At 51.1% G+C, this 24,664-nt stretch overlaps 1 protein-coding gene across 2 annotated transcripts in view; it reads right to left on the minus strand.

Annotated features, from left to right (window-relative positions):
- Positions 1 to 24,664, minus strand: part of TAF15 (TATA-box binding protein associated factor 15) — a 109,994-nt gene that overhangs the window by 50,066 nt on the left and 35,264 nt on the right. For both annotated transcript variants that reach the window (XM_075336259.1, XM_075336260.1), the window contains one exon: positions 2,236 to 2,447. In XM_075336259.1, coding sequence (XP_075192374.1) covers positions 2,236 to 2,447 — 212 coding nt within the window. The remainder of the gene's footprint in view (positions 1 to 2,235; positions 2,448 to 24,664) is intronic.

Genomic DNA, 24,664 nt, shown 5'->3' on the forward strand with positions numbered 1-24,664 from the left:
GAGGCCCACAACCAGAGGTTGTGGCTTACCAGACCGCTGGAGCGGTGTTGTGTGCCCTCCAGATCCCGAAGCCCGGACCCCCAAGTACCTCAGCAGGGATGCTGCAGCCAGCGCTGATTGCAGAGAAAACGCTGATAAAATGGCGCCGGAGCGAGGAGAGGGGGCGGGACCAACACAGAGCGGGATCTGGAGGGCCAAAGAGACTTACAGGGGAGGAGACATGTACCCAGTGAGGAGTGTCCCTCCCCTGTGCAGAACGGCCGCTGGGCGGAGCCTCACTGTCCCTCTGCATGAATGACATGCGAGGGCAGTGAAACCGAAAGTAGGCCTCCGGCGAAGCCGGGGCCTAAATTTGAGCGGTGCGCCCGGCATGCAGGCACCCTCGGCGCGGTTCTCAGGCGACAACCAGAGAACCGGCCGGAAATGTCAGAAAACTTACTCAGCACACTCTCCCAACGTAATAAAGTACAGGGACCCCCAGAATATAAACGTCTCAGGTACTTAGCTTGCTGAGACGCAGGGTTCCAAGTCCCTGGGGATGAGTGCTCCGTCCAGCAGGATCCTGAAGGGCTGCGGATGGAGACCGGTCTCCTGCAAAGCATGGAGAACCGTGGTGGCTCCCACTTCAAGCCAGAGCCCGAGGGATGGTGAAGGAGCGCAGCATGTAAGGCTCCAGCCTTGGAATCAACCTTAACAGCACCGCCGACACAGTGGGGTGAGAAGGGACATGCCGGGGGTCCAGACTTGGACCCGCTTTTCTTCAAACTCTTTCCAAAAATGAAAAATCAGATGAGAATGCATGTGTGGATGTATGCCTCCTGAACACAAAGCAATGAACTGGCTAGATCTGGTTCTCCAGGGGGTGTATAGGCTCAGAGGGAGAAGCTACACTTTTTAGTGTAGTACTTTGTGTGTCCTCCGGAGGCAGAAGCTATACACCCAATGTCTGGGTCTCCCATAGGAACGATAAAGAAAAACAAATCTACAGGACTTATGTGCGCACACTGAGTATTTGGTGCAGAAATTTTCGGCACCAAATCTGCATCTTCTGGCAGAAAAAAAAGCATTAAAAAAAACGCATCAGAAGCACAGTGTGCACAAGGCCAAAGGGGAACACATTAATTTTTTTTTTTATTTAGCATCCTTCGTAGTCTTCAAAGTTATAAAAATAAAAAAAAAATTGAAAAAATAACCCCCCACAAATTTCCTATTTTTTGTTTTCTTTTGTAACATGAAGCTCAACACTGCACCCAGGGAGGGAGAACTAAGCAGTTTGTGCCAGAGGACAAACTTGGCAGACATGGTTTATCACCTTAAAAGCACATCTAATGACCGTTTGCCAATATGGTTCTAGTACCAGTGGCTAATCTGTGCCGAACTCGCAAAGATATAAGAGCAAGGGTTTAGGATTTTAAAAGAATCTGCGGTTGACCAATTATTTAACATGTTGGACAGACATTTAAAAACTAAAATTACATTTCTTCTACATGCCAAAATCGAAAAAAAGAACAAGTTTCTCCAAGGGCCTATTCACATGCATCATTTACTGCAGAATTTTCATAGAACTTGGGCGGCTCAGAGGTTAGCACTGCAGTCTTGCAAAACTTGGGTCCCACCAAGGGCAACAACTGCAAGGAGTTTGTATGGGTTTGCTCTGGGTTCTCTGGTTTCCTCCCACACTCCAAAGCTGAAAGCTAGCCTAAACAATCTTCCTTTAACCATATCAGCGCCAAGTAGGAAAACATGGATGCTCTGCGCTGCTGGTGAGGATCATAAGGCGGATACAAGGAGAGAGGAATGATAGCGATGTGGTTTATCATTAACAGGTTTTGAAGTCATTCGACAATCGGAAAAACAAAAAAAAAAGCTTTTGCATTTTTTCCCCCTGATTAAGACGTTGGATGACTTTGGAACGAGTTGATGAACCGCATCACTAGTTGTGTTCTCTAACCCGTGGGTCTACAACAGCTGATATTTTCTGGATCTTTGCATATGTGTATCACACAATAACCAGGTGAGTATCTTTTACAGATTAGAACTGGATGATATCTGTTAAAGACTCTATAGTAGTCTCTTGTTCCCCAGTACTCCCCCCTTTTAACATGGCTGCAGCTCTAAAAAGACATGAGAGTTTTGGATTGAAATCTGAAATAAAACTGAATTGGCGGAAGAGAAGGTACAATTTTACAATTTTTCGAGATTTAAATGGTCCGCTAATAAATAACAGTACGTCACCCTGAGAGGAATGGCTAAAACCCTCTTTCCGAGAGGAGTAGGACTGCTGTTGTCCACCATATCCTGACGATTCATAGGATCCTTGGCTCTGCTGTTGACTATAGCTCGACCTTGACTTTTGCCCATAGTCTTGCTGATCAAAGGACTCTTGGGGCTGCTGATAAGATGATCTGCTGTTACCGGACTGGTTTTCATTTGATGAACCTTTGCTGCTGTAGTAGGAAATAAACATTTTCAAAATCAGAACTCATGAAAGCACGATTACTGCAAGAAACAAGACTACTCCAATGGATGAGAGAGCTCAGTGCAGGAATCTCTGCTGCACCATTGGAACTGCCATAGGCCGGTTTCACACATCCGGCTTTTCGCCAGTTTGCCGGTTCCGGTGCATGCCAGTACAATGTATACAGTACAGTGGCAGCTCAGCAATGTCCAAGTCACATGCTCCGGTCACATGACAGCATGTGACTGGAGCTTGTCGCGCTGCCACTGTACTGTATACACTGTACTGGCGTGCACCGGAACCGGCGAAAAGCCGGATGTGTGAAACTAGCTTTAGCAGTTTAGCTAATCAGCAAGTCTGTAAACAGTATTTAGCTGCAGCAACTTTCCATTAGTTTGGGTTCACAACTATTTTCTCCATCCAAGAAAAGGGGTCTGATTATGCTAGAGTATTTATGCAGAGTTTTATCAGTTTCTCTCAGACGTGGACTACTAAAAAGTAATAAAAAAAAAAAGTTTCTCCACCTATCCATTATGTTAGTCTAGAAAAATCAGATTGCAATTGGATGTACTTTGAGTGGGGTCCGATTTTTGTCACAGACCCATAGACTTGAGTGGTCGAGTGCAATATGCATCATATGCATGGTGCACTTTTTGGGCCAAGGGGTGGGGGAAAACAAAAGAAGGGAATTTTGTTTACTTACCGTAAATTCCTTTTCTTCTAGCTCCAATTGGGAGACCCAGACAATTGGGTGTATAGCTTCTGCCTCCGGAGGCCACACAAAGTATTACACTTAAAAGTGTAAAGCCCCTCCCCTTCTGCCTATACACCCCCCGTGCATCACGGGTTCCTCAGTTTTAGTGCAAAAGCAAGAAGGAGGAAAGCAAATAAATTGGTTTAACCCTTTAGTGACGGAGCTAATTTTCACCTTAATGACCAGACCAAATTTTGCAATTCTGACCAGTGTCACTTCATGAGGTTATAACTCTAGAACGCTTCAACGGATCCCGGTGATTCTGAGATTGTTTTTTCGTCACATATTGGACTTCATGTTAGTACCAAATTTAGGACAATATTTTTTGCGTTTATTTATGAAAAAAATTGAATATTGGCAAAAATTTTGAAAATTTAGCAATTTTCAACTTTTGAATTTTTATACCGTTAAACCAGAGATTTCTGTGACACAAAATAGTTAATAAATAACATTTCCCACATGTCTATTTTACATCAGCACAATTTTGGAAACAAAATTTTTTTTTGTTAGGAAGTTAGAGGGGTTCAAAGTTTATCAGCAATTTCTCATTTTTACATCAAAATTTACAAAACCAGTTTTTTAGGGACCACATCACATTTGAAGTGACTTCAATAGGCCTAGATGACAGAAAATACCCAAAAGTGACACCATTCTAAAAACTGCACCCCCCAAAGTACTCAAAACCACATTCAAGAAGTTTATTAACCCTTCAGGTGCTTCACATGAACAAAAGCAATGTGGAATGAAAAAAAGCAAAAATTAAATTTTACCTAAAAATGTTGCTCTAACCCAAATTTATTCACTTTTAGAAGAAATAACAACAAAATGGACCCCAAAACTTGTTCCCCACTTTCTTATGAGCGCGCCGATACCCCACATGTGGTCAGAAACCTCTGTTTGGACAAATGGGAGGGCTCGGAACAGAAGGAGCAATATTTGAATTTTGGAAAGCAAATTTGGCTGAAATAGATTGCGGGCACCATGTTGCATTTACAGGTCCGCTAAGGTACCTAAACAGAAGAAATCCCTCACAAGTGACACCATTTTGGAAACTAGACCCCTCAAGGCTTCTATCTAGGGGTATAGTGAGCATTTTAGATCCACAGGTACTTCACAGATTTTGTTAACGTTACGTTGTCATATTGAAAATTTTAATAATTTTCTCAAAAATGTTGCTTTAGCATCAATTTTCTCACTTTTTCAAGAGGTAATTCCAAAAATTTGACCTCAAGGTTTGTTAACCACTTTTTTATGAGCGCGGTGGTACCTCACATGTGGTCTGAAACCTTTGTTTGGACAAATTGGAGGGCTTGGAACGAAAGGAGCAATATTTGAATTTTGGAAAGGAAATTTGGCTGAAAAAGATTGCGGGCACCATATCGCATTTGGAGGTCCCCTAAGGTACCTAAACAGCAGAAACCCCGCACAAGTGACCCCATTTTGGAAACTAGGCCCCTCAAGGAATTTATCTAGATGTTTGGTGAGTACCCTGAACCCTCAGGTGCTTCACAGAATTTTATAACGTTGAGCCATGAAAAAAAAAAAATAAAATTTTACCACAAAATTGTTATTTCAACCAGGTAGCTTTTTTTTTTACAAGAGTAAAAGGAAAAAATTCAGCATAACATTTATTGTGCAATTTCTCCTGAGTTTGGCGATACCTTATATGTGGTGGAAATCAACTGTTTGGGCGCATGGCAGGGCTCGGAAGGGAAGGAGTGCCATTTGACTGCAAAATTGGCTGGAATCAATAGCGGACGCCAGGTTGCATTTGGAGAGCCCCTGAGGTGCCTAAACAGTGGCGGTCCCCCACAAGTGACTTCATTCTGGAAACAAGACACCTCAAGGCTTTTATCTAGGTGTATAGTGAGCAGTTTGAATCCACGAGTACTTCACAGAATTTGATAAGCTTAGGTTGCCATATTGAAAATTTTCATTTTTTTCACAAAACTGTTGCTTTAGCATCAAATTTCTCACTTTTTCAAGAGACAACAAACCGTGGACCCCACAGGTTGTTATCCAATGTCTTATGAGCACAGGGATACCCGACATGTGGCCAAAAACCTCTGTTTGGATAAATGAGAGGGCTTGGAATGGAGGGAGCACCATTTGAATTCTGGAAAAGTTGAAATAAACTGCGGGCACCATGTCACATTTGCAGGGCCCCTTGGGTACCTATACATTAGAAACCCCCCACAAGTGACTCCATTTTGGAAACTGGATTTTATTCAGGAGTATAGTAAGCATTTTGAATCCACAGGTACTTCACAAAAATGTTGCTGTAGCAACAAATGTCTCACTTTTAGGCTATGTGGCCATGATCCAGCGACACGGCGTCTAGTACACAGTGTCAGCCTTCCTGCAGAGATGTGAGTGTTGTCCACGGGAGAACGCAGCTGCCCATGCCCAGGATTTGGGTTCAGGCCGCTGTGGAGCTCTATGCTACCTGCAGAGAACACTCATCTCCGCAGCATAAATTGAGATGCTGAGGCTCGGGAAGCTGCGCCACAGGTCGGTTTATGCTGCGGAGAAAAGAAGCACATTGGGCATGAGATTTCTAAAAATCCTTCCACTGTGCTTCTACTGCACAACGCAGCGTCATGGACGCAGGGAAAACACTCAGCGCCCAAAACGCTGCAAACCCTGATTGTGGGCACACAGCCTAAAATGCTACAATGGATGAATGGATAGATGTCAAACATATATAACGTCCCACCCCCTGCATATTCTAAGCTGGCGCCCTTTAGTGCCTTTCATGTGGCACTAAAGGGTGCCTAGCCTTGTATTTAGCCCCCCCAAAAAATTAATAATTAAAATAAACGACGTGGGGTCCCCCCTATTTTTGATAGCCAGCTAGGGTAAAGCAGACAGCTGTAGCCTGCAAACCACAGCTGACAGCTTCACCTTGTCTGGTGATCAATTTGGAGGGCTCCCCAGGCGTTTTTTTTTAAAAAAAAAAAAACGTGGGGTCCCCCCCAAATTAGATCACCAGCCAAGGTGAAGCGGACAGCTGGGGTCTGGTATTCTCAGGGTGGGAAGAGCCATGGTTATTGGACTCTTCCCAGCCTAAAAATAGCAGGCCGCAGCCGCCCCAGAAGTGGCGCATCCATTAGATGCGCCAATCCTGGCGCTTCGCCCCAGCTCATCCCGCGCCCTGGTGCGGTGGCAGACGGGGTAATATATGGGGTTGATACCAGCTGTAATGTCACCTGGCATCAAGCCCTGGGGTTAGTGATGTCACGGCATCTGAACAGATACCCGACATCACTAACCCAGTCAGTAATAGAAAAAAAAAAGACAAAAAAAAAATTTATTTGAAAAAACACTCCCCGAAACATTCCTCTTTTACCAATTTATTGAAAATAAAGAAATTCCGGTCGCTGTAATCCATTTTGGAGGTCCCACGCCGACTCTGGATCTTCTAGAATATGGGGGGCACGTTCAGGGAACGTATCCCCCATTTTCTGGAAGAGCAAGCTCTCCATGAGCAGTGTGGGTGCAGTAATCTGAGAATACTGCACTCACACTGCCCCGGTCCAACCTAGGGCAGAGTGACCTGCAGTAACCTCATTCCAGAATTTGAGGGGCACGCTCACAGAACGTACCCCCCATTTTCTGGAACAGCAGTCTCTCTATGTGAGGAGTGTGACTGCAGATTACCGCACTCACCCTCCCCCCGGTCCACAGTGGAGTAGCTTGTGCAGTTGCGACGTCAGCAGGATCCCTGCTTGCAGGGATCCAGCTGACAGCCGCTGTCTGCGCATGCGCCGCCAGCTTTGAAGAAGGAGGCGGCGATCGCGGGCCCGGAGCACCAGCAGCCAGGTAACGTATAACCGGGGGCTGGGGGGGGGGGTGACGGGGGGGGTGACCTAGTGGGACCTAGTGGGACCTGGGGACACCTTTCTGCCGCATGTGACGTGTCACATGCGTCAGAAAGAGCAGAATGAAGGCGGCCGCGCGCTGTGCGCCGCCATCTTCCACGCTCCGGAGGGGCGAGGGGGGTGGTGGCTCTGGAGAACCGGAGGGGGCTCCGGTGGACCGGAGGAGGGATCAGGGGGAGGACATTTCCCTCCGATCTGAAATGTTTGATCATTTCAGATCGGAGGGAAATGACTACAGAGCCGGCGCCGGCGGCAGTTTTCTGTGCGCTTCGGCGCCATTTTGGATGTCCGGTGGGGGTAGGGGTGGGGGTGGGGGGACTCTCCGGTACCGGGGGCTTTGGGGGCACTAGGGGGTTAGATTTCTTTCTCATCTGACATGTTTGATCATGTCAGATGAAAAAGAAATCAGTTTTACCGGCCATTTCTTTTTTTTTCATGTGTTCGTCGGTATACAGTGTATACCGCCGATCACATGATCGGGGTCCAAAAAAAACACCCCGATTCATAATCTGGGGGGTCTCAGCTACCCCCGGTAGCTGAAACCCCCGAGATTTTCGGTCGCTGGGGGGCGCTACAGGGTTTTTTCGGGCCGCCGCTTTAAAGCGGCGGAACAGAATAAGTACCCTGTTTTGCCGCCGCTTTAAGTCGTACGGCCGTCGTTATGAGGTTAAAGTAACTTCAATCCGAAGAAATTTCGGAGAACTGAAACCATTCAACATGAACAACATGTGTACACGAAAAAACAACAGCCCGAAGGGAACAGGGCGGGTGCTGGGTCTCCCAATTGGAGCTAGAAGAAAAGGAATTTACGGTAAGTAAACAAAATTCCCTTCTTTGTCGCTCCATTGGGAGACCCAGACAATTGGGACGTCCAAAAGCAGTCCCTGGGTGGGTAAAATAATACCTCATAATAGAGCCGTAAAACGGCCCGTTCCTACAGGTGGGCAACCGCCGCCTGAAGGACTCGTCTACCTAGGCTGGCATCCGCCGAAGCATAGGTATGCACCTGATAGTGTTTGGTGAAAGTGTGCAGGCTCGACCAGGTAGCCGCCTGGCACACCTGCTGAGCCGTAGCCTGGTGCCGTAAAGCCCAGGACGCACCCACGGCTCTGGTAGAATGGGCCTTTAGCCCTGAGGGAACCGGAAGTCCAGAAGAACGGTAGGCTTCGAGAATTGGTTCCTTGATCCACCGAACCAGGGTGGATTTGGAAGCCTGTGACCCCTTACGCTGACCAGCGACAAGGACAAAGAGTGCCTCCGAGCGGCGCAGGGGCGCCGTACGGGAAATGTAGATTCTGAGCGCTCTCACCAGATCTAACAAATGCAAATCCCTTTCACATTGATGAACTGGATGAGGACAAAAAGAAGGTAAGGAGATATCCTGATTGAGATGAAAGGTGGATACCACCTTAGGAAGGAATTCCAGAACCGGGTGCAGCACCACCTTGTCCTGGTGAAACACCAGGAAAGGAGCCTTGCATGACAACGCTGCTAGCTCAGACACTCTCCGAAGTGATGTGACTGCTACTAGGAAGACCACCTTCTGCGAAAGGCGAGAAAGAGAAATATCCTTCAAAGGCTCAAAAGGTGCCTTCTGAAGGGCCATCAGAACCCTGTTCAGATCCCAGGGTTCTAACGGCCGCCTGTAAGGAGGGACAATGTGACAAATCCCCTGCAGGAACGTGCGTACCTGAGAAAGCCTGGCAAGACGCTTCTGAAAGAACACAAAGAGCGCTGAGACTTGTCCCTTAAGGGAGCCGAGCGACAAACCTTTTTCCAATCCTGATTGAAGAAAGGAAAGAAAAGAGGGCAATGCAAATGGCCAGGGAGAAAATCCCTGATCAGAGCACCAAGATAGGAATATCTTCCACGTCCTGTGGTAGATCTTGGCAGACGTTGGTTTCCTGGCCTGTCTCATAGTGGCAATGACCTCTTGAGATAACCCTGAAGACGCTAGGATCCAGCAGGGCTGTGGAGTCGGTAAGCCAAACCTTCGACTCCGACTCAGACTCCGACTCCTCAAATTCTCTTGCACCGACTCCGACTCCGACTCCGACATATATTGCTTATAGTTAGGTGAAAAATTTATTGTAGTACATGAATATGTGTATGTGAACATTAGACATTTAATAATTTTTATGATACAATAATCAAGATATTTGGATAGAACATAAAATATATTTATTGGATACAACTTTAGAACACAAAAAACTAATAAATTGTAAATATGTAATACACTATGTAATATACAGTAGATTACATATATATCTTGTGTGTGTATATACACTGTGTATATATATATATATATAATATTACATATTTACAATTTATTAGTTTTTTGTGTTCTAAAGTTGTATCCAATAAATATTTTATGTTCTATCCAAATATCTTGATTATTGTATCATAAAAACAATTAAATGTCTGATGTTCACATTATACTACAATAAATTTTTCACTTAAATATAAGCATTATACTAAATATTATTTAGTAAAATATTCAGCACATTCTGCATTGCACTCCTGTCCCCAATTTATTATATATTTTAGGAGTCGGAGTCGGTGCATTTTATACCGACTCCAACTCCGACTCCGACTCCACCAAAATGAGCTCCGACTCCGACTCCACGACTCCGACTCCACAGCCCTGGGATCCAGGACTCAATGGCCACACAGTCAGGTTGAGGGCCGCAGAATTCAGATGGAAAAACGGCCCTTGAGACAGCAAGTCTGGACGGTTTGTTAGTGCCCACGGTTGGCCCACCGTGAGATGCCACAGATCCGGGTACCACGACCTCCTCGGCCAGTCTGGAGCGACGAGGATGGCGCGGCGGCAGTCGGCCCTGATCTTGCGTAACACTCTGGGCAACAGTGCCAGAGGTGGAAACACATAAGGGAGTTGAAACTGCGACCAATCCTGAACTAAGGCGTCTGCCGCCAGAGCTCTGTGATCGTGAGATCGTGCCATGAATGCCGTGACCTTGTTGTTGTGCCGGGACGCCATTAGGTCGACGTCCGGCATCCCCCAGCGGCAACAGATCTCCTGAAACACGTCCGGGTGAAGGGAACATTCCCCTGCGTCCATGCCCTGGCGACTGAGAAAGTCTGCTTCCCAGTTTTCTACGCCCGGGATGTGAACTGCGGATATGGTGGAGGCCGTGGCTTCCACCCACATCAAAATCCGCCGGACTTCCTGGAAGGCTTGCCGACTGCGTGTTCCGCCTTGGTGGTTGATGTAAGCCACCGCTGTGGAGTTGTCCGACTGAATTCGGATCTGCTTGCCTTCCAGCCACTGCTGGAACGCTTTTAGGGCAAGATACACTGCCCTGATCTCCAGAACATTGATCTGAAGGGAGGACTCTTGCTGAGTCCACGTACCCTGAGCCCTGTGGTGGAGAAAGACTGCTCCCCACCCTGACAGACTCGCGTCCGTCGTGACCACCGCCCAGGATGGGGGTAGGAAGGATTTCCCCTTCGACAATGAAGTGGGAAGAAGCCACCACCGAAGGGAAGCTTTGGCTGCCTGAGAGAGGGAGACGTTCCTGTCGAGGGACGTCGACTTCCTGTCCCATTTGCGTAGGATGTCTCATTGAAGAGGACGCAGGTGAAACTGCGCGAACGGGACTGCCTCCATTGCTGCCACCATCTTCCCTAGGAAGTGCATGAGGCGCCTCAAGGGGTGTGACTGACCTTGAAGGAGAGATTGCAACCCTGTCTGCAGTGACCGCTGTTTGTTCAGCGGGGGCATCACCATTGCTGAGATGGTATGAAACTCCATGCCAAGATATGTCAGCGATTGGGCCGGTGTCAGATTTGACTTTGGAAAATTGATGATCCACCCGAAACTCTGGAGAGTCTCCAGAGTAGCGTTGAGGCTGTGTTGGCATGCCTCTTGAGAGGGTGCCTTGACCAGCAGATCGTCTAAGTAAGGGATCACCGAGTGACCCTGAGAGTGGAGGACCGCAACTACTGTAGCCATGACCTTGGTGAAAACCCGTGGGGCTGTCGCCAGGCCGAACGGCAGTGCCGCGAACTGGAGGTGTTCGTCTCCTATGGCGAAGCGCAGGAAGCGCTGATGCTCTGGAGCAATCGGTACGTGGAGATAAGCATCTTTGATATCGATAGATGCAAGGAAATCTCCTTGGGACATTGAGGCGATGACGGAGCGGAGGGATTCCATCCGGAACCGCCTGGTCTTTACGTGTTTGTTGAGCAGTTGTAGGTCCAGGACAGGACGGAAAGACCCGTCCTTCTTTGGAACCACAAACAGGTTGGAGTAAAAACCGTGACCCTGTTGCTGAAGAGGAACCGGGACCACCACTCCTTCTGCCTTCAGAGTGCCTACCGCCTGCAGAAGAGCATCGGCTCGCTCGGGAGGCGGAGATGTTCTGAAGAATCGAGTCGGAGGACGAGAGCTGAACTCTATCTTGTAACCGTGAGACAGAATGTCTCTCACCCAACGGTCTTTTACCTGTGGCAGCCAGGTGTCGCAAAAGCGGGAGAGCCTGCCACCGACCGAGGATGCGGTGTGAGGAGGCCGAAAGTCATGAGGAAGCCGCCTTGGTAGCGGCACCTCCGGCGGTCTTTTTAGGACGTGACTTAGACCGCCATGAATCGGAGTTCCTCTGATCCTTCTGAGGCCTTTTGGACGAGGAGAATTGGGACCTGCCCGCGCCCCGAAAGGACCGAAACCTCGACTGACCCCTCCTCTGTTGGGGTATGTTTGGTTTGGCCTGGGGTAAGGATGTATCCTTTCCCTTGGATTGTTTGATGATTTCATCCAATCGCTCACCAAACAAACGGTCGCCAGAAAATGGCAAACTGGTTAAGCACTTTTTGGAAGCCGAATCTGCCTTCCATTCCCGTAGCCACAAGGCCCTGCGTATTGCCACCGAATTGTCGGCTGCAACCGTCGTACGGCTCGCAGAGTCCAGGACAGCATTAATAGCGTAGGACGCAAATGCCGACGTTTGAGAGGTTATGGACGCCACTTGCGGCGCAGACGTACGTGTGACTGCGTCAATTTGCGCTTGACCCGCTGCTTGGAGTGCCCATACGGCTGCGAATGCTGGAGCAAAAGACGCGCCGATAGCGTCATAGATGGATTTCAACCAGAGCTCCATCTGTCTGTCAGTGGCATCTTTGAGTGAAGCCCCATCTTCAACTGCAACTATGGATCTAGCCGCCAGTCTGGAGATTGGAGGATCCACCTTGGGACACTGAGTCCAGCCCTTGACCACGTCAGGGGGGAAGGGATAACGTGTATCCTTAAGGCGCTTGGAAAAACGCTTATCTGGACAAGCTCGGTGTTTCTGGACTGCCTCTCTGAAGTCAGAGTGGTCCAGAAACATACTCGTACGCTTGGGAAACCTGAAACGGAATTTCTCCTGCTGAGAAGCTGACTCCTCCACTGGAGGAGCTGAGGGAGAAATATCCAACATTTGATTGATGGACGCGATAAGATCATTCACTATGGCGTCCCCATCAGGAGTATCAAGGTTGAGAGCGGCCTCAGGATCAGAATCCTGATCAGCTACCTCCGCTTCATCATACAGAGAGTCCTCCCGCTGAGACCCTGAACAATGTGATGATGTCGAGGGAATTTCCCAGCAAGCTCGCTTAGGCGGTCTGGGGCTGCGGTCCGTGTCAGAGACCTCACCCTGGGATCTATGAGACACCCCGGGAGGACATTGTTGTTCCAACTGAGGGGGACCAGGGTGCAATGATTCCACAGTGCCCATGGTCTGAGATACCGGTCTGGACTGCAAGGCTTCTAGTATCTTAGCCATAGTCTCAGAAAGTCTATCAGTAAAAACTGCAAACTCCGTCCCCGTCACCTGGACAGTGTTAGCAGGTGGTTCCCCCTGGGCCACCCTTAGCAGAGGCTCCGGCTGAGTAAGTGCCACAGGGGCCGAGCATTGCACACAATGAGGGTCAGTGGAACCTGCCGGTAGTATAGCCGTACATGCGGCGCAGGCAGCATAGTAAGCCTGTGCTTTGGCACCCTTGCTTTTTGCGGACGACATGCTGTTGTCTCCTCTGAGCAATCCAGGAGGGTATATAGCCAAAAATCAACCGTGCACCATACAGTGTAAAGTATAGCCTATAATCATATAATCTATATGTACACTTCTGCACTAGTGGGGCCAGCACCTCAGGTGCTGCTTACCGCCCGCTCAAAGCGGTTGTGTGGTCACCAGAATCCCTGCCTGGGTCTCCCAGAGCTTGTCTCCCCTCTCCAGCGTCAGAAGAGCCGACAGGAATGGCTGCCGGCGTCCTGAGGAGAGGAGGGGGCCGTGGGCGTGCCCTAAAAAGTGCGGGAATCTGGTGCCCCACTGTGCACAGTGAGGGGGGTGGAGTATGCAAAGCATGTTCCAGCCCTCAGTGCTGACGTCCGTACAGCGTCCCGCCCTTCCCCTGACTGGCAGGCCTGGGGGCGGGAAAAGAGTGAGACTAGGCCGCAAAAGCCGGGGACTAAAGTTATAAGCGCGGCCGGCGTATAAGCGCGGTCGGCACGGTAGTCCCCGGCGTACTAACACTCCCAGCCGCGCTGCAGTGTGAAATGGCAGCGCGCGGTCAGCGCGGTAGTCCCCAGTAAACTAACACACCCAGCCACGCTGCAGTGTGTGATGGCACAAGCGCGGTCAGCGCTGCGGTCCCCGGCGCACTAACACACCCAGCAATGCTGGAGTGTTTCTGTGCGCGGTCCCCACGGGGACACAGAGTACCTCAAAGTAGCAGGGCCTTGTCCCTGACGATACTCGGCTCCTTGTCCAGCAGAGTCCCCAGGGGCTGTGGATGGAGCACGGTCTCAGTGCCTGGAGACCGATTAGGATCCCACTTCACCCAGAGCCCTAAAGGGATGGGGAAGGAAAACAGCATGTGGGCGCCAGCCTCCGTACCCGCAATGGATACCTCAACCTTAACAACACCGCCGACAAGAGTGGGGTGAGAAGGGAGCATGCTGGGGGCCCTGTTATGGGCCCTCTTTTCTTCCATCCGACATAGTCAGCAGCTGCTGCTGACTAAGCTGTGGAGCTATGCGTGGATGTCTGCCTCCTTCGCACAAAGCATGAAAACTGAGGAACCCGTGATGCACGGGGGGTGTATAGGCAGAAGGGGAGGGGCTTTACACTTTTAAGTGTAATACTTTGTGTGGCCTCCGGAGGCAGAAGCTATACACCCAATTGTCTGGGTCTCCCAATGGAGCGACAAAGAAAACATGTTAATTGTCTTATTGAATAACCTTAGTCTGGCGGTGGTCTGTTGTGGGTTGTTTTTTTTTGACTGATAGACCAAAAATACTGTTGTCTGCACGAGTCCTTAGGCTATGATCACATCACGTTTTTGCCACATGTCAGGCTCAATCAGGACTTCCATCTGAAGCCCTGAAAAGTAGGATTTTTGTGTACGCACCGTAAAATCTTTCTCTGAGTCTTCATTGGGGGACACAGGACCATGGGTTATGCTGCTGTCACTAGGAGGCTGACACTAAGTAAACATAAAAAGTTAGCTCCTCCCTAGCAGTATACACCCCGCGCCGGAGGCGGGCTCAGATCAGTTTGGTGCACAAGCAGTAGGAGGAGTACCAGAATCACCATACATAAAACAAGTTATAACTAAAATAATGCAGCCGTGTGAACAAGAGGTCTATGAACTTAAGACTGCTGAAAATAGCTGGCAAATGAAATTAAACAACCAAAAAACAAGCAGGGTGGGTGCTGTGTCCCCCAATGAAGACTCAGAGAAAGAGATTTTACGGTGAGTACACAAAAATCCTACTTTCTCTATCGTTTCATTGGGGGACACAGGACCATGGGACGTCCAAAAGCAGTCCCTGGGTGGGAATACAGAAGCCCGCAGATAGGAAGAAAACAACAACCTCCCTCGGCGGGCTTGTACTATAATTGAATGCTGTCACCCTATTACAGGTGTGCAACTGCTGCCTGCAAGACCTTTCTCCCAAAACTAGCATCTGCCGATGGTTGGGTGTGAACCTGGTAGAACCTAGTAAAGGTATGCAGGCTAGACCAGGTGGCGGCCTTGCAGACCTGGTCGGCCGACGCCTGATGCCTAATCGCCCAAGAGGCTCCCACTGCTCGGGTAGAGTGCGCCCTTACCCCCCGCGGCGGAGACTTGTCCCGAATCCGATAGGCCTCTGATATGGCGGAACGGATCCATCTGGCAATTGTGGCTTTGGATGCCGATTCACCCCTCTTGGGACCAGAAGGAAGGACAAACAGACCATCCGACTTACGGAACGGCGCGGTTCTGGAGACAAATTCTAAGGGCGCGCACCAGGTCCAGGGTGTGCAAGGACCTCTCCAAGCTGTGAGAGGGACCAGGACAGAAGGACGGAGAAGGGAATTTTGTTACTTACCGTAAATTCCTTTTCTTCTAGCTCCTATTGGGAGACCCAGACGATTGGGTGTATAGCTACTGCCTCCGGAGGCCACACAAAGCATTACACTAAAAAGTGTAAGGCCCCTCCCCTTCTGGCTATACACCCCCAGTGGGATCACTGGCTCACCAGTTTTAGTGCAAAAGCAAGAAGGAGGAAAGCCAATAACTGGTTTAAACAAATTCACTCCGAGTAACATCGGAGAACTGAAAAACCGTTCAACATGAACAACATGTGTACCCGAAACAACCCAAAAATCCCGAAGGACAACAGGGCGGGTGCTGGGTCTCCCAATAGGAGCTAGAAGAAAAGGAATTTACGGTAAGTAACAAAATTCCCTTCTTCGTCGCTCCATTGGGAGACCCAGACGATTGGGACGTCCAAAAGCTGTCCCTGGGTGGGTAAAGAAATACCTCATGTTAGAGCTGCGAAGACAGCCCTCCCCCACGGGGAGGCAACTGCCGCCTGCAGGACTCTTCTACCTAGGCTGGCGTCCGCCGAAGCATAGGTATGCCCCTGATAATGTTTGGTGAAGGTGTGCAGACTCGACCAGGTAGCTGCCTGGCACACCTGTTGAGCCGTAGCCTGGTGTCGTAATGCCCAGGAAGCACCCACGGCTCTGGTTGAATGGGCCTTCAGCCCTGATGGAACCGGAAGCCCAGCAGAACGGTAGGCTTCAAGAATTGGTTCCTTGACCCATCGAGCCAGGGCGGCCTTAGAAGCCTGCGACCCTTTGCGCTGACCAGCGACAAGGACAAAGAGTGCATCCGAACGGCGCAAGGGCGCCGTGCGGGAAATGTAGATTCTGAGTGCTCTCACCAGATCTAACAAATGTAAATCCTTCTCATACCGATGAACTGCATGAGGACAAAACGAAGGCAAGGAGATATCCTGATTAAGATGAAAAGAGGATACCACCTTCGGGAGAAACTCCTGAATGGGGCGCAGCACTACCTTGTCCTGGTGGAAGACCAGGAAGGGAGTCTTGGATGACAGCGCTGCCAGCTCAGACACTCTCCGAAGAGATGTGATCGCTACCAGAAAAGCCACGTTCTGGGATAGTCTAGAAAGTGAAACCTCCCTCAGAGGCTCGAAGGGCGGCTTCTGGAGGGCAACTAGTACCCTGTTCAGATCCCATGGATCTAACGGCCGCTTGCACGGGGGAACGATATGGCAAACCCCCTGTAGGAACGTGCGCACCATAGGAAGGCGTGCCAAACGCCTCTGAAAAGAGACGGATAGCGCCGATACCTGACCTTTAAGGGAGCCGAGCGCCAAACCTTTTTCTAACCCAGATAGCAGGAAAGAAAGGAAGGTAGGCAATGCAAATGGCCAGGGAGACACTCCCTGAGCAGAGCACCAGGATAAGAATATCCTCCACGTTCTGTGGTTCTTAGCGGACGTGGGCTTCCTAGCCTGTCTCATGGTGGCAACGACCCCGTGGAATAATCCTGAAGACGCTAGGATCCAGGACTCAATGGCCACACAGTCAGGTTCAGGGCCGCAGAATTCCGATGGAAAAACGGCCCTTGGGACAGTAAGTCTGGTCGGTCTGGTAGTGCCCACGGTTGGCCGACCGTGAGCTGCCACAGATCCGGATACCACGCCCTCCTCGGCCAGTCTGGGGCGACGAGTATGACGCGGCTGCAATCGGATCTGATCTTGCGTAGCACTCTGGGCAAGGGTGCCAGAGGTGGAAACACATAAGGGAGCCGGAACTGCGACCAATCTTGCACTAGGGCGTCTGCCGCCAGCGCTCTTTGATCGCGAGACCGTGCCATGAAGGTTGGGACCTTGTTGTTGTGCCGGGACGCCATTAGGTCGACGTCCGGCCTTCCCCAGCTGCGACAGATTTCCTGAAACACGTCCGGGTGAAGGGACCATTCCCCTGCGTCCATGCCCTGGCGACTGAGGAAGTCTGCTTCCCAGTTTTCTACGCCGGGGATGTGAACTGCGGATATGGTGGAGGCCGTGGCATCCACCCACATCAGAATCCGCCGGACTTCCTGGAAGGCTTGCCGACTGCGTGTCCCCCCTTGGTGATTGATGTATGCCACCGCTGTGGAGTTGTCCGATTGAATTCGGATCTGCTTTCTTTCCAGCCACTGCTGGAAGGCTAGTAGGGCAAGATACACTGCTCTGATTACCAGAACATTGATCTGAAGGGTGGACTCCTGCTGAGTCCACGGACCCTGAGCCCTGTGGGGGAGAAAAACCGCTCCCCACCCTGACAGACTCGCGTCTGTCGTGACCACCGCCCAAGACGGTGGTAGGAAGGATCTTCCCTGTGATAATGAGGTGGGAAGAAGCCACCATTGCAGAGAGTCCTTGCCGTCTGTGAAAGGGGTACTTTCCTGTACAGGGATGTTGACTTCCCGTCTCATTGGCGGAGAATGTCCCATTGAAGTGGACGCAGATGAAACTGCGCAAACGGAACCGCCTCCATTGTCGCCACTATCTTCCCGAGGAAGTGCATGAGGCGTCTTAAGAAGTGCGACTGACCTTGAAGGAGAGTCTGCACCCCAGTCTGTAGTGACCGCTGCTTGTCCAGCGGAAGCTTCACTACCTCTGAGAGGGTATGAAACTCCATGCCAAGATACGTTAGTGATTGGGTCGTGACAGGTTTGACTTTGAGAAGTTGATGATCCACCCGAACGTCTGGAGAGTCTCCAGCGCAACATTCAGGCTGAGTTGGCATGCCTCTTGAGAGGGTGCCTTGACAAGTAGATCGTCCAAGTAAGGGATCACAGAGTGTCCCTGTGAGTGCAAGACTGCTACCACTGCCGTCATGACCTTGGCGAACACCCGTGGGGCTGTCGCCAGACCAAATGGCAGAGCTACGAACTGGAGATGGTCGTCTCCTATCACGAAACGTAGAAAACGTTGGTGCTCTGTAGCAATCGGCACGTGGAGATAAGCATCTTTGATGTCTATTGATGCTAGGAAATTTCCTTGAGACATTGAGGCAATGACGGAGCGGAGGGTATCATCCGGAACCGCCTGGCCTCCACGTGCTTGTTGAGCAGTTTTAGGTCCAGAACGGAACGGAAAGAGCCATCCTTGTTTGGCACCACAACCAGATTGGAGGAAAACCGTGTCTTGTTCCTGAAGAGGAACCGGGATTACCACTCCTTCTGCCTGCAGAAGAGCATCTGCTCGGTGGGGAGGTGGGGACGTTCTGAAGAATCGAGTCGGAGGACGAGAACAGAACTCTGTCCTGTGCACGTGGGCACACTGTCCCTCACCCACCGGTCTGTGACCTGTGGCAGCTAAATGTCGCCAAAGGCGAGCGAGTCTGCCATCAACCGCGGATGCGGAAAGATGAGAGAGCTGAGAGTCATGAGGAGACCGCCTTGGTAGCGGTTCCTCCGGCTGCCTTCCTTGGGCGTGATTGAGCCCGGTCGGCAGCTGAGCCCCTCTGAGGCTTTTCAGCCCTTTTGGACGAGGACAATTGGGACCTGCCCGAGCCTGGGAAGGACCGAAACCTCGACTGTCCTTCCAGGACAGCATTAATAGGGTAAGTCGCAATGCAGACATTGCGAGGTTACGGACGCCCCTGCAGCACAGATGTACCTGTGCTCAAGACCAGCTGCGCAAGAACAGCTGAAAAGCTTAGGGTGCCCATACGGCTGTGAATGCCGGAGCAACCGACACGCCGATAGCCTCATAGACAGATTTCAACCAGAGTCCATCTGTCTGTCAATGGCATCTGTAAGTGAAGTCCCATCTCCACTGCAACTATGGCTCTAGCCGCAAGCCTGGAGATTGGAGAATCCACCTTTGGACCCTGGGTCCAACGCCTGACCACGTCAGGGGGAAAGTGATAACGTGTATCCTTAATACGTTTGGAGAAAACGCTTATCTGGGAAGCGTGGTGTTCCTGGACTGCTTCTCTGAAGTCAGCGTGGCCAGAACAATACTCAATATACGTTTCAGCTACTGAAATGGGACTTCTCCTGCTGTGCAGCTGACTCCTCCGCTGGGGGAGCTGAGGGAGAAAAGATCCAACATTCCATTGATGGACGCTATAGGATCATTCCTTATGGCGTCACCATCCGGTGTATCCGGAGTGAGAGCGGTGTCAGGATCAAAGTCCTGATGAGCTACGTCTGCCTCATCATACAGAGAGCCTCCTGGGACCCCCCCGGAGCACCGATTTTATTCCAAGTGAGGGTGGCCAGGGAGCAATGATCCAGATTGCTCATGGCCTGTCCGGACTGCAAGTCTCTATCCCATTGCAACTCCGTCCCTGTCCTTGGACAGGGTTGAGAGGTGGTTCTTTTGGCCACGTCAAGTAGAGACCCCGGCTGACCAAGTGCTACAGGGGAGCATTGCACCCAATGGGGAGCAGTGCCGTGGAACAGTATCACATGCAGCAAAAACAGCATCGAAAGCCTGTGTTGCTTATATGCTGCTGCCGACTTATAGAGCCAAGAATGGCGACCGTACAGTGCAATGTATATCATACAAGCATAAAGTACAAATGAACACTGCAGCACATGCAATACAAGCAGCATAGAAAGCCTGCTTTTCTGCTGCTGTAGACTAGCCATCTAGGGGAATATAGCCCAGAATAGCGACCATACAGTGCAATGTATAGCATACAAGCATAAGTACAAATGAACACTGCAACACCTGCAATACAAGCAGCATAGAAAAAAACCTGTGCCTCAGCACCCTTGCTTTTCTGCTGCTGTAGTCTAGCCATTCTATGGCGAATATAGCCAAGACTAGCGACCGTACAGTGCAGTGTATAGCATACAAGCATAAATACACATGAACACTTCAGTACGTGCAATACAAGCAGCATAGAAAGCCTGTGCCTTAGCACCCATGCTTTCCTGCTGCTGATGTGTCGCCATCTAAGAGGGCATATAGCCCAAAATAGCGACCTATGCAGTGTACTTAAAATACAAATAGACAAACTGCGGTATTTAGTGTCAGCACCCCAGGTGCCGCTTACCGCCCGCCTATAAGCGTGGTGTGTGGTCGCCCTAGTCCTGTTGGTTGCCCAGAGTCCGTTCTCTCAGCTCGGGCTGCAGGAATGGCTGCCGGCGTCCTTCTCCAGCTCGTGTGAGTAGGGGCGGGCCGTGGGCGTGCCCCAAGTCAGAGCGGGAAACCGGCGTCCCACAGTGTCTAGTGAGAGGGCTGGAGCATGTAAATAAGGCTCCAGCCCTCGGCGCTGCTGATTGTACAGCGTCTCTCCCCCCACCCTGATTGACAGGGTGGGGGCGGGAACGAAGCTGAGCTAGGCCGCCAAAAGCCGGGGACTGGATTTATAAGCGCCGCCGCCGTAAAAGCGCGGTCGGCGCTAAGTCCCCGGCGCACTACAAGTCCCAGCCGCGCCGCGCTCCCGGAGCGTCCGGCGCGGTAGTTCCCAATAAATAAAGTCACTCAGCTAGGCTGCAGTGACTGTAACCCTTTACTGTCCACGGCGCACTAGCACACCAGCAAGTCTGGAGTGTGCTGTGCCTGTGTGTACGGGGACACAGAGTACCTGAATTGGTGCAGGGCCATGTCCCTGAACGGCACTCCCGCTCCACACATCCAGCAGGTTCAATGGGTCTGTGGATGGAGCCCGGCCTCAGGGCTTTGGGGCCGGTAAGATCCCACATCCTCAGAGCCCCTCAGGGGGATGGGGAAGGAAAACAGCATGTGGGCTCCAGCCGCCGTACCAGCAATAGGTACCTCAACCTTACAAACCACCAGTGGGGTGAGAAGGGAGCATGCTGGGGGCCCCATATGGGCCCTCTTTTCTTCCATCCGATATAGTCAGCAGCTACTGCTGACTAAACAGTGGAGCTATGCGTGGATGTCTGACCTCCTTCGCACAAAGCCGAAAACTGGTGAGCCAGTGATCCCACTGGGGGTGTATAGCCAGAAGGGGAGGGGCCTTACACTTTTTAGTGTAATGCTTTGTGTGGCCTCCGGAGGCAGTAGCTATACACCCAATCGTCTGGGTCTCCCAATGGAGCGACGAAGAAATACTCAATATACGTTTGAGCTACTGAAATGGGACTTCTCCTGCTGTGAAGCTGACTCCTCCGCTGGGGGAGCTGAGGAGAAAGATCCAACATTCCATTGATGGACGCTATAGGATCATTCCTTATGGCGTCACCATCCGGTGTATCCGGATTGAGAGCGGTGTCAGGATCAAAGTCCTGATGAGCTACGTCTGCCTCATCATACAGAGAGCCTCCTTGGGACCCCCCCGGAGCACCGATTTTATTCCAAATGAGGGTGGCCAGGGAGCAATGATCCAGATTGCCCATGGCCTGTCTGGACTGCAAGTCTCTATCCCCATTGCAACTCCATCCCTGTCCTTGGACAGGGTTGACAGGTGGTTCCTTTTGGCCACGTCTAGTAGAGACCCCGGCTGACCAAGTGCTACAGGGGAGCATTGCACACAATGGGGTTCAGTGCCGTGGAACAGTATCACATGCAGCAAAAACAGCATCGAAAGCCTGTGTTGCTTATATGCTGCTGCCGGCTAGCCATCTAGGATATAGAGCCAAGAATGGCGACCGTACAGTGCAATGTATAGCATACAAGCATAAAGTACAAATGAACACTGCAGCACATGCAATACAAGCAGCATAGAAAGCCTGTGCCTTGGCACCCCTGCTTTTCTGCTGCTGTAGACTAGCCATCTAGGGGAATATAGCCCAGAATAGCGACCATACAGTGCAATGTATAGCATACAAGCATAAGTACAAATGAACACTGCAACACCTGCAATACAAGCAGCATAGAAAAAAACCTGTGCCTCAGCACCCTTGCTTTTCTGCTGCTGTAGTCTAGTCATTCTAGGCGAAAATAGCCCAGACTAGCGACCGTACAGTGCAGTGTATAGCATACAAGCATACATACACATGAACACTCAGTACATGCAATACAAGCAGCATGGAAAGCCTGTGCCTTAGCACCCCTGCTTTCCTGCTGCTGATGTGTCGCCATCTAAGAGGGCATATAGCCAAAAATAGCGACCTATGCAGTGTAAGCATAAAATACAAATGGACAACTGCGGTATTTAGTGGGGTCAGCACTTCAGGTGCCGCTTACCGCCCGCCTATAAGCGGGTGTGTGGTCGCCCTAGTCCTGTGCCTGGTTGCCCAGAGCCAGAGTCCGATCTCTCAGCTCGGACTGCAGGAATGGCTGCCGGCGTCTTCTCCAGCTCGTGTGGGTAGGGGCGGGCCGTGGGCGTGCCCCCAAGTCAGAGCGGGAAACCGGCGTCCCACAGTGTCCAGTGAGAGGGCTGGAGCATGTAAATAAGGCTCCAGCCCTCGGCGCTGCTGATTGTACAGCGTCTCTCCCCTACCCTGATTGACAGGGTGGGGGCGGGAACGAAGCGGAGTTAGGCCGCAAAAGCCGGGGACTGGATTTATAAGCGCCGCCGCCGTAAAAGCGCGGTCGGCGCTAAGTCCCCGGCGCACTACAAGTCCCAGCCGCGCCGCCGCTCCCGGAGCGTCCGGCGCGGTAGTTCCCAATACATAAAGTCACTCAGCTAGGCTGCAGTGACTGTAACCCTTTACTGTCCCCGGCGCACTAGCACACCCAGCAAGTCTGGAGTGTGCTGTGCCTGTATGTACGGGGACACAGAGTACCTGAATGGTGCAGGGCCATGTCCCTGAACGGTACCCAGCTCCGTATCCAGCAGGTTCAATGGGTCTGTGGATGGAGCCCGGCCTCAGGGCTTTGGGGCCGGTAAGATCCCACTTCCTCAGAGCCCCTCAGGGGGATGGGGAAGGAAAACAGCATGTGGGCTCCAGCCGCCGTACCAGCAATAGGTACCTCAACCTTACAAACCACAAGCGGGGTGAGAAGGGAGCATGCTGGGGGGCCCTATATGGGCCCTCTTTTCTTCCATCCGATATAGTCAGCAGCTACTGCTGACTAAACAGTGGAGCTATGCGTGGATGTCTGACCTCCTTCGCACAAAGCAGAAAACTGGTGAGCCAGTGATCCCACTGGGGGTGTATAGCCAGAAGGGGAGGGGCCTTACACTTTTTAGTGTAATGCTTTGTGTGGCCTCCGGAGGCAGTAGCTATACACCCAATCGTCTGGGTCTCCCAATGGAGCGCCGAAGAAAGAACGATTTCTTCGTTAAGATGGAACGGGGAGACCACCTTTGGGAAAAAGGCGGGATCTGGCCGGAGAACCGCTTTGTCCTGGTGAAAAATCAAAAAGGGAGCACGACAAGAGAGCTGCCAGCTCTGACGTCCTTCGAATAGAACACCACCTTCCAAGACAGGTGAGAAAGGGAAGAATCCCGCAAGGGCTCGAAGGGGGGACCCTGAAGTGACCCTAGAACTAGATTAAGGTCCCAAGGTTCTAGAGGCCGACGATACGGCGGGGCCAGGTGGGCAACTCCCTGGATGAAGGTCTTAACCTGTGGGCGAGAGGCCAGTGGCTTCTGAAACAGGATAGACAAAGCAGATACCTGGCCCTTTAGTGTGGCGAGCGAGAGACCCGCATCGAGGCCCGACTGCAAGAATGCCAACAGGGAAGGAAGGGAGAAGGCGAGAGGAGAAGAAATGCTGTGCTCTTCACACCACCTGAAAAAGAAGACCTTCCACGTGCGGTAGTATATTCTTGATGAAGATGGCTTCCTGGCTCTAATCATTGTCTGTATCACTCTTGAAGAAAAACCAGCCTGAGCTAGAACCCAGGATTCAATGGCCAGGCCGTCAAATTTAGGACCTTTGAGTTCTGATGGAAAAGAGGTCCCTGCTGTAGGAGATCTGGACGGTCTGGAAGGCGCCACGGAGCGTCTGCGAGGAGCTGAGTAAGTTCCGCGAACCATGCTCGCCTGGGCCAGTCCGGAGCCACCAGGATGACTGGTAGTCCTTCTGCCTTGATCTTCTTGAGTATCCTCGGGATCAGAGGGAGCAGAGGGAAGATGTACGGGAGACTGAACTGGCTCCACGACAGGGTGAGGGCGTCGACTCCTAAAGCCAAGCGGTCGCGGCACCGCGCTACAAATTGCGGAACCTGACAGTTGAACCGGGAGGCCATTAGGTCCACATCCGGAACTCCCCATCTGTCGCAGATCTGGTTGAAGACTTCCCGGGTTGAGGGACCATTCGCCGGAGGCGAGGCCTTCCCTGCTGAGGAAGTCCGCCGCCCAATTGTCCACGCCTGGGATGTGAACCGCTGAGATCAGGGAGTGATGA

This window comes from Anomaloglossus baeobatrachus, chromosome 2 (assembly GCF_048569485.1).
Source record: "Anomaloglossus baeobatrachus isolate aAnoBae1 chromosome 2, aAnoBae1.hap1, whole genome shotgun sequence".
NCBI classification, from domain to species: Eukaryota; Metazoa; Chordata; class Amphibia; order Anura; family Aromobatidae; genus Anomaloglossus; species Anomaloglossus baeobatrachus.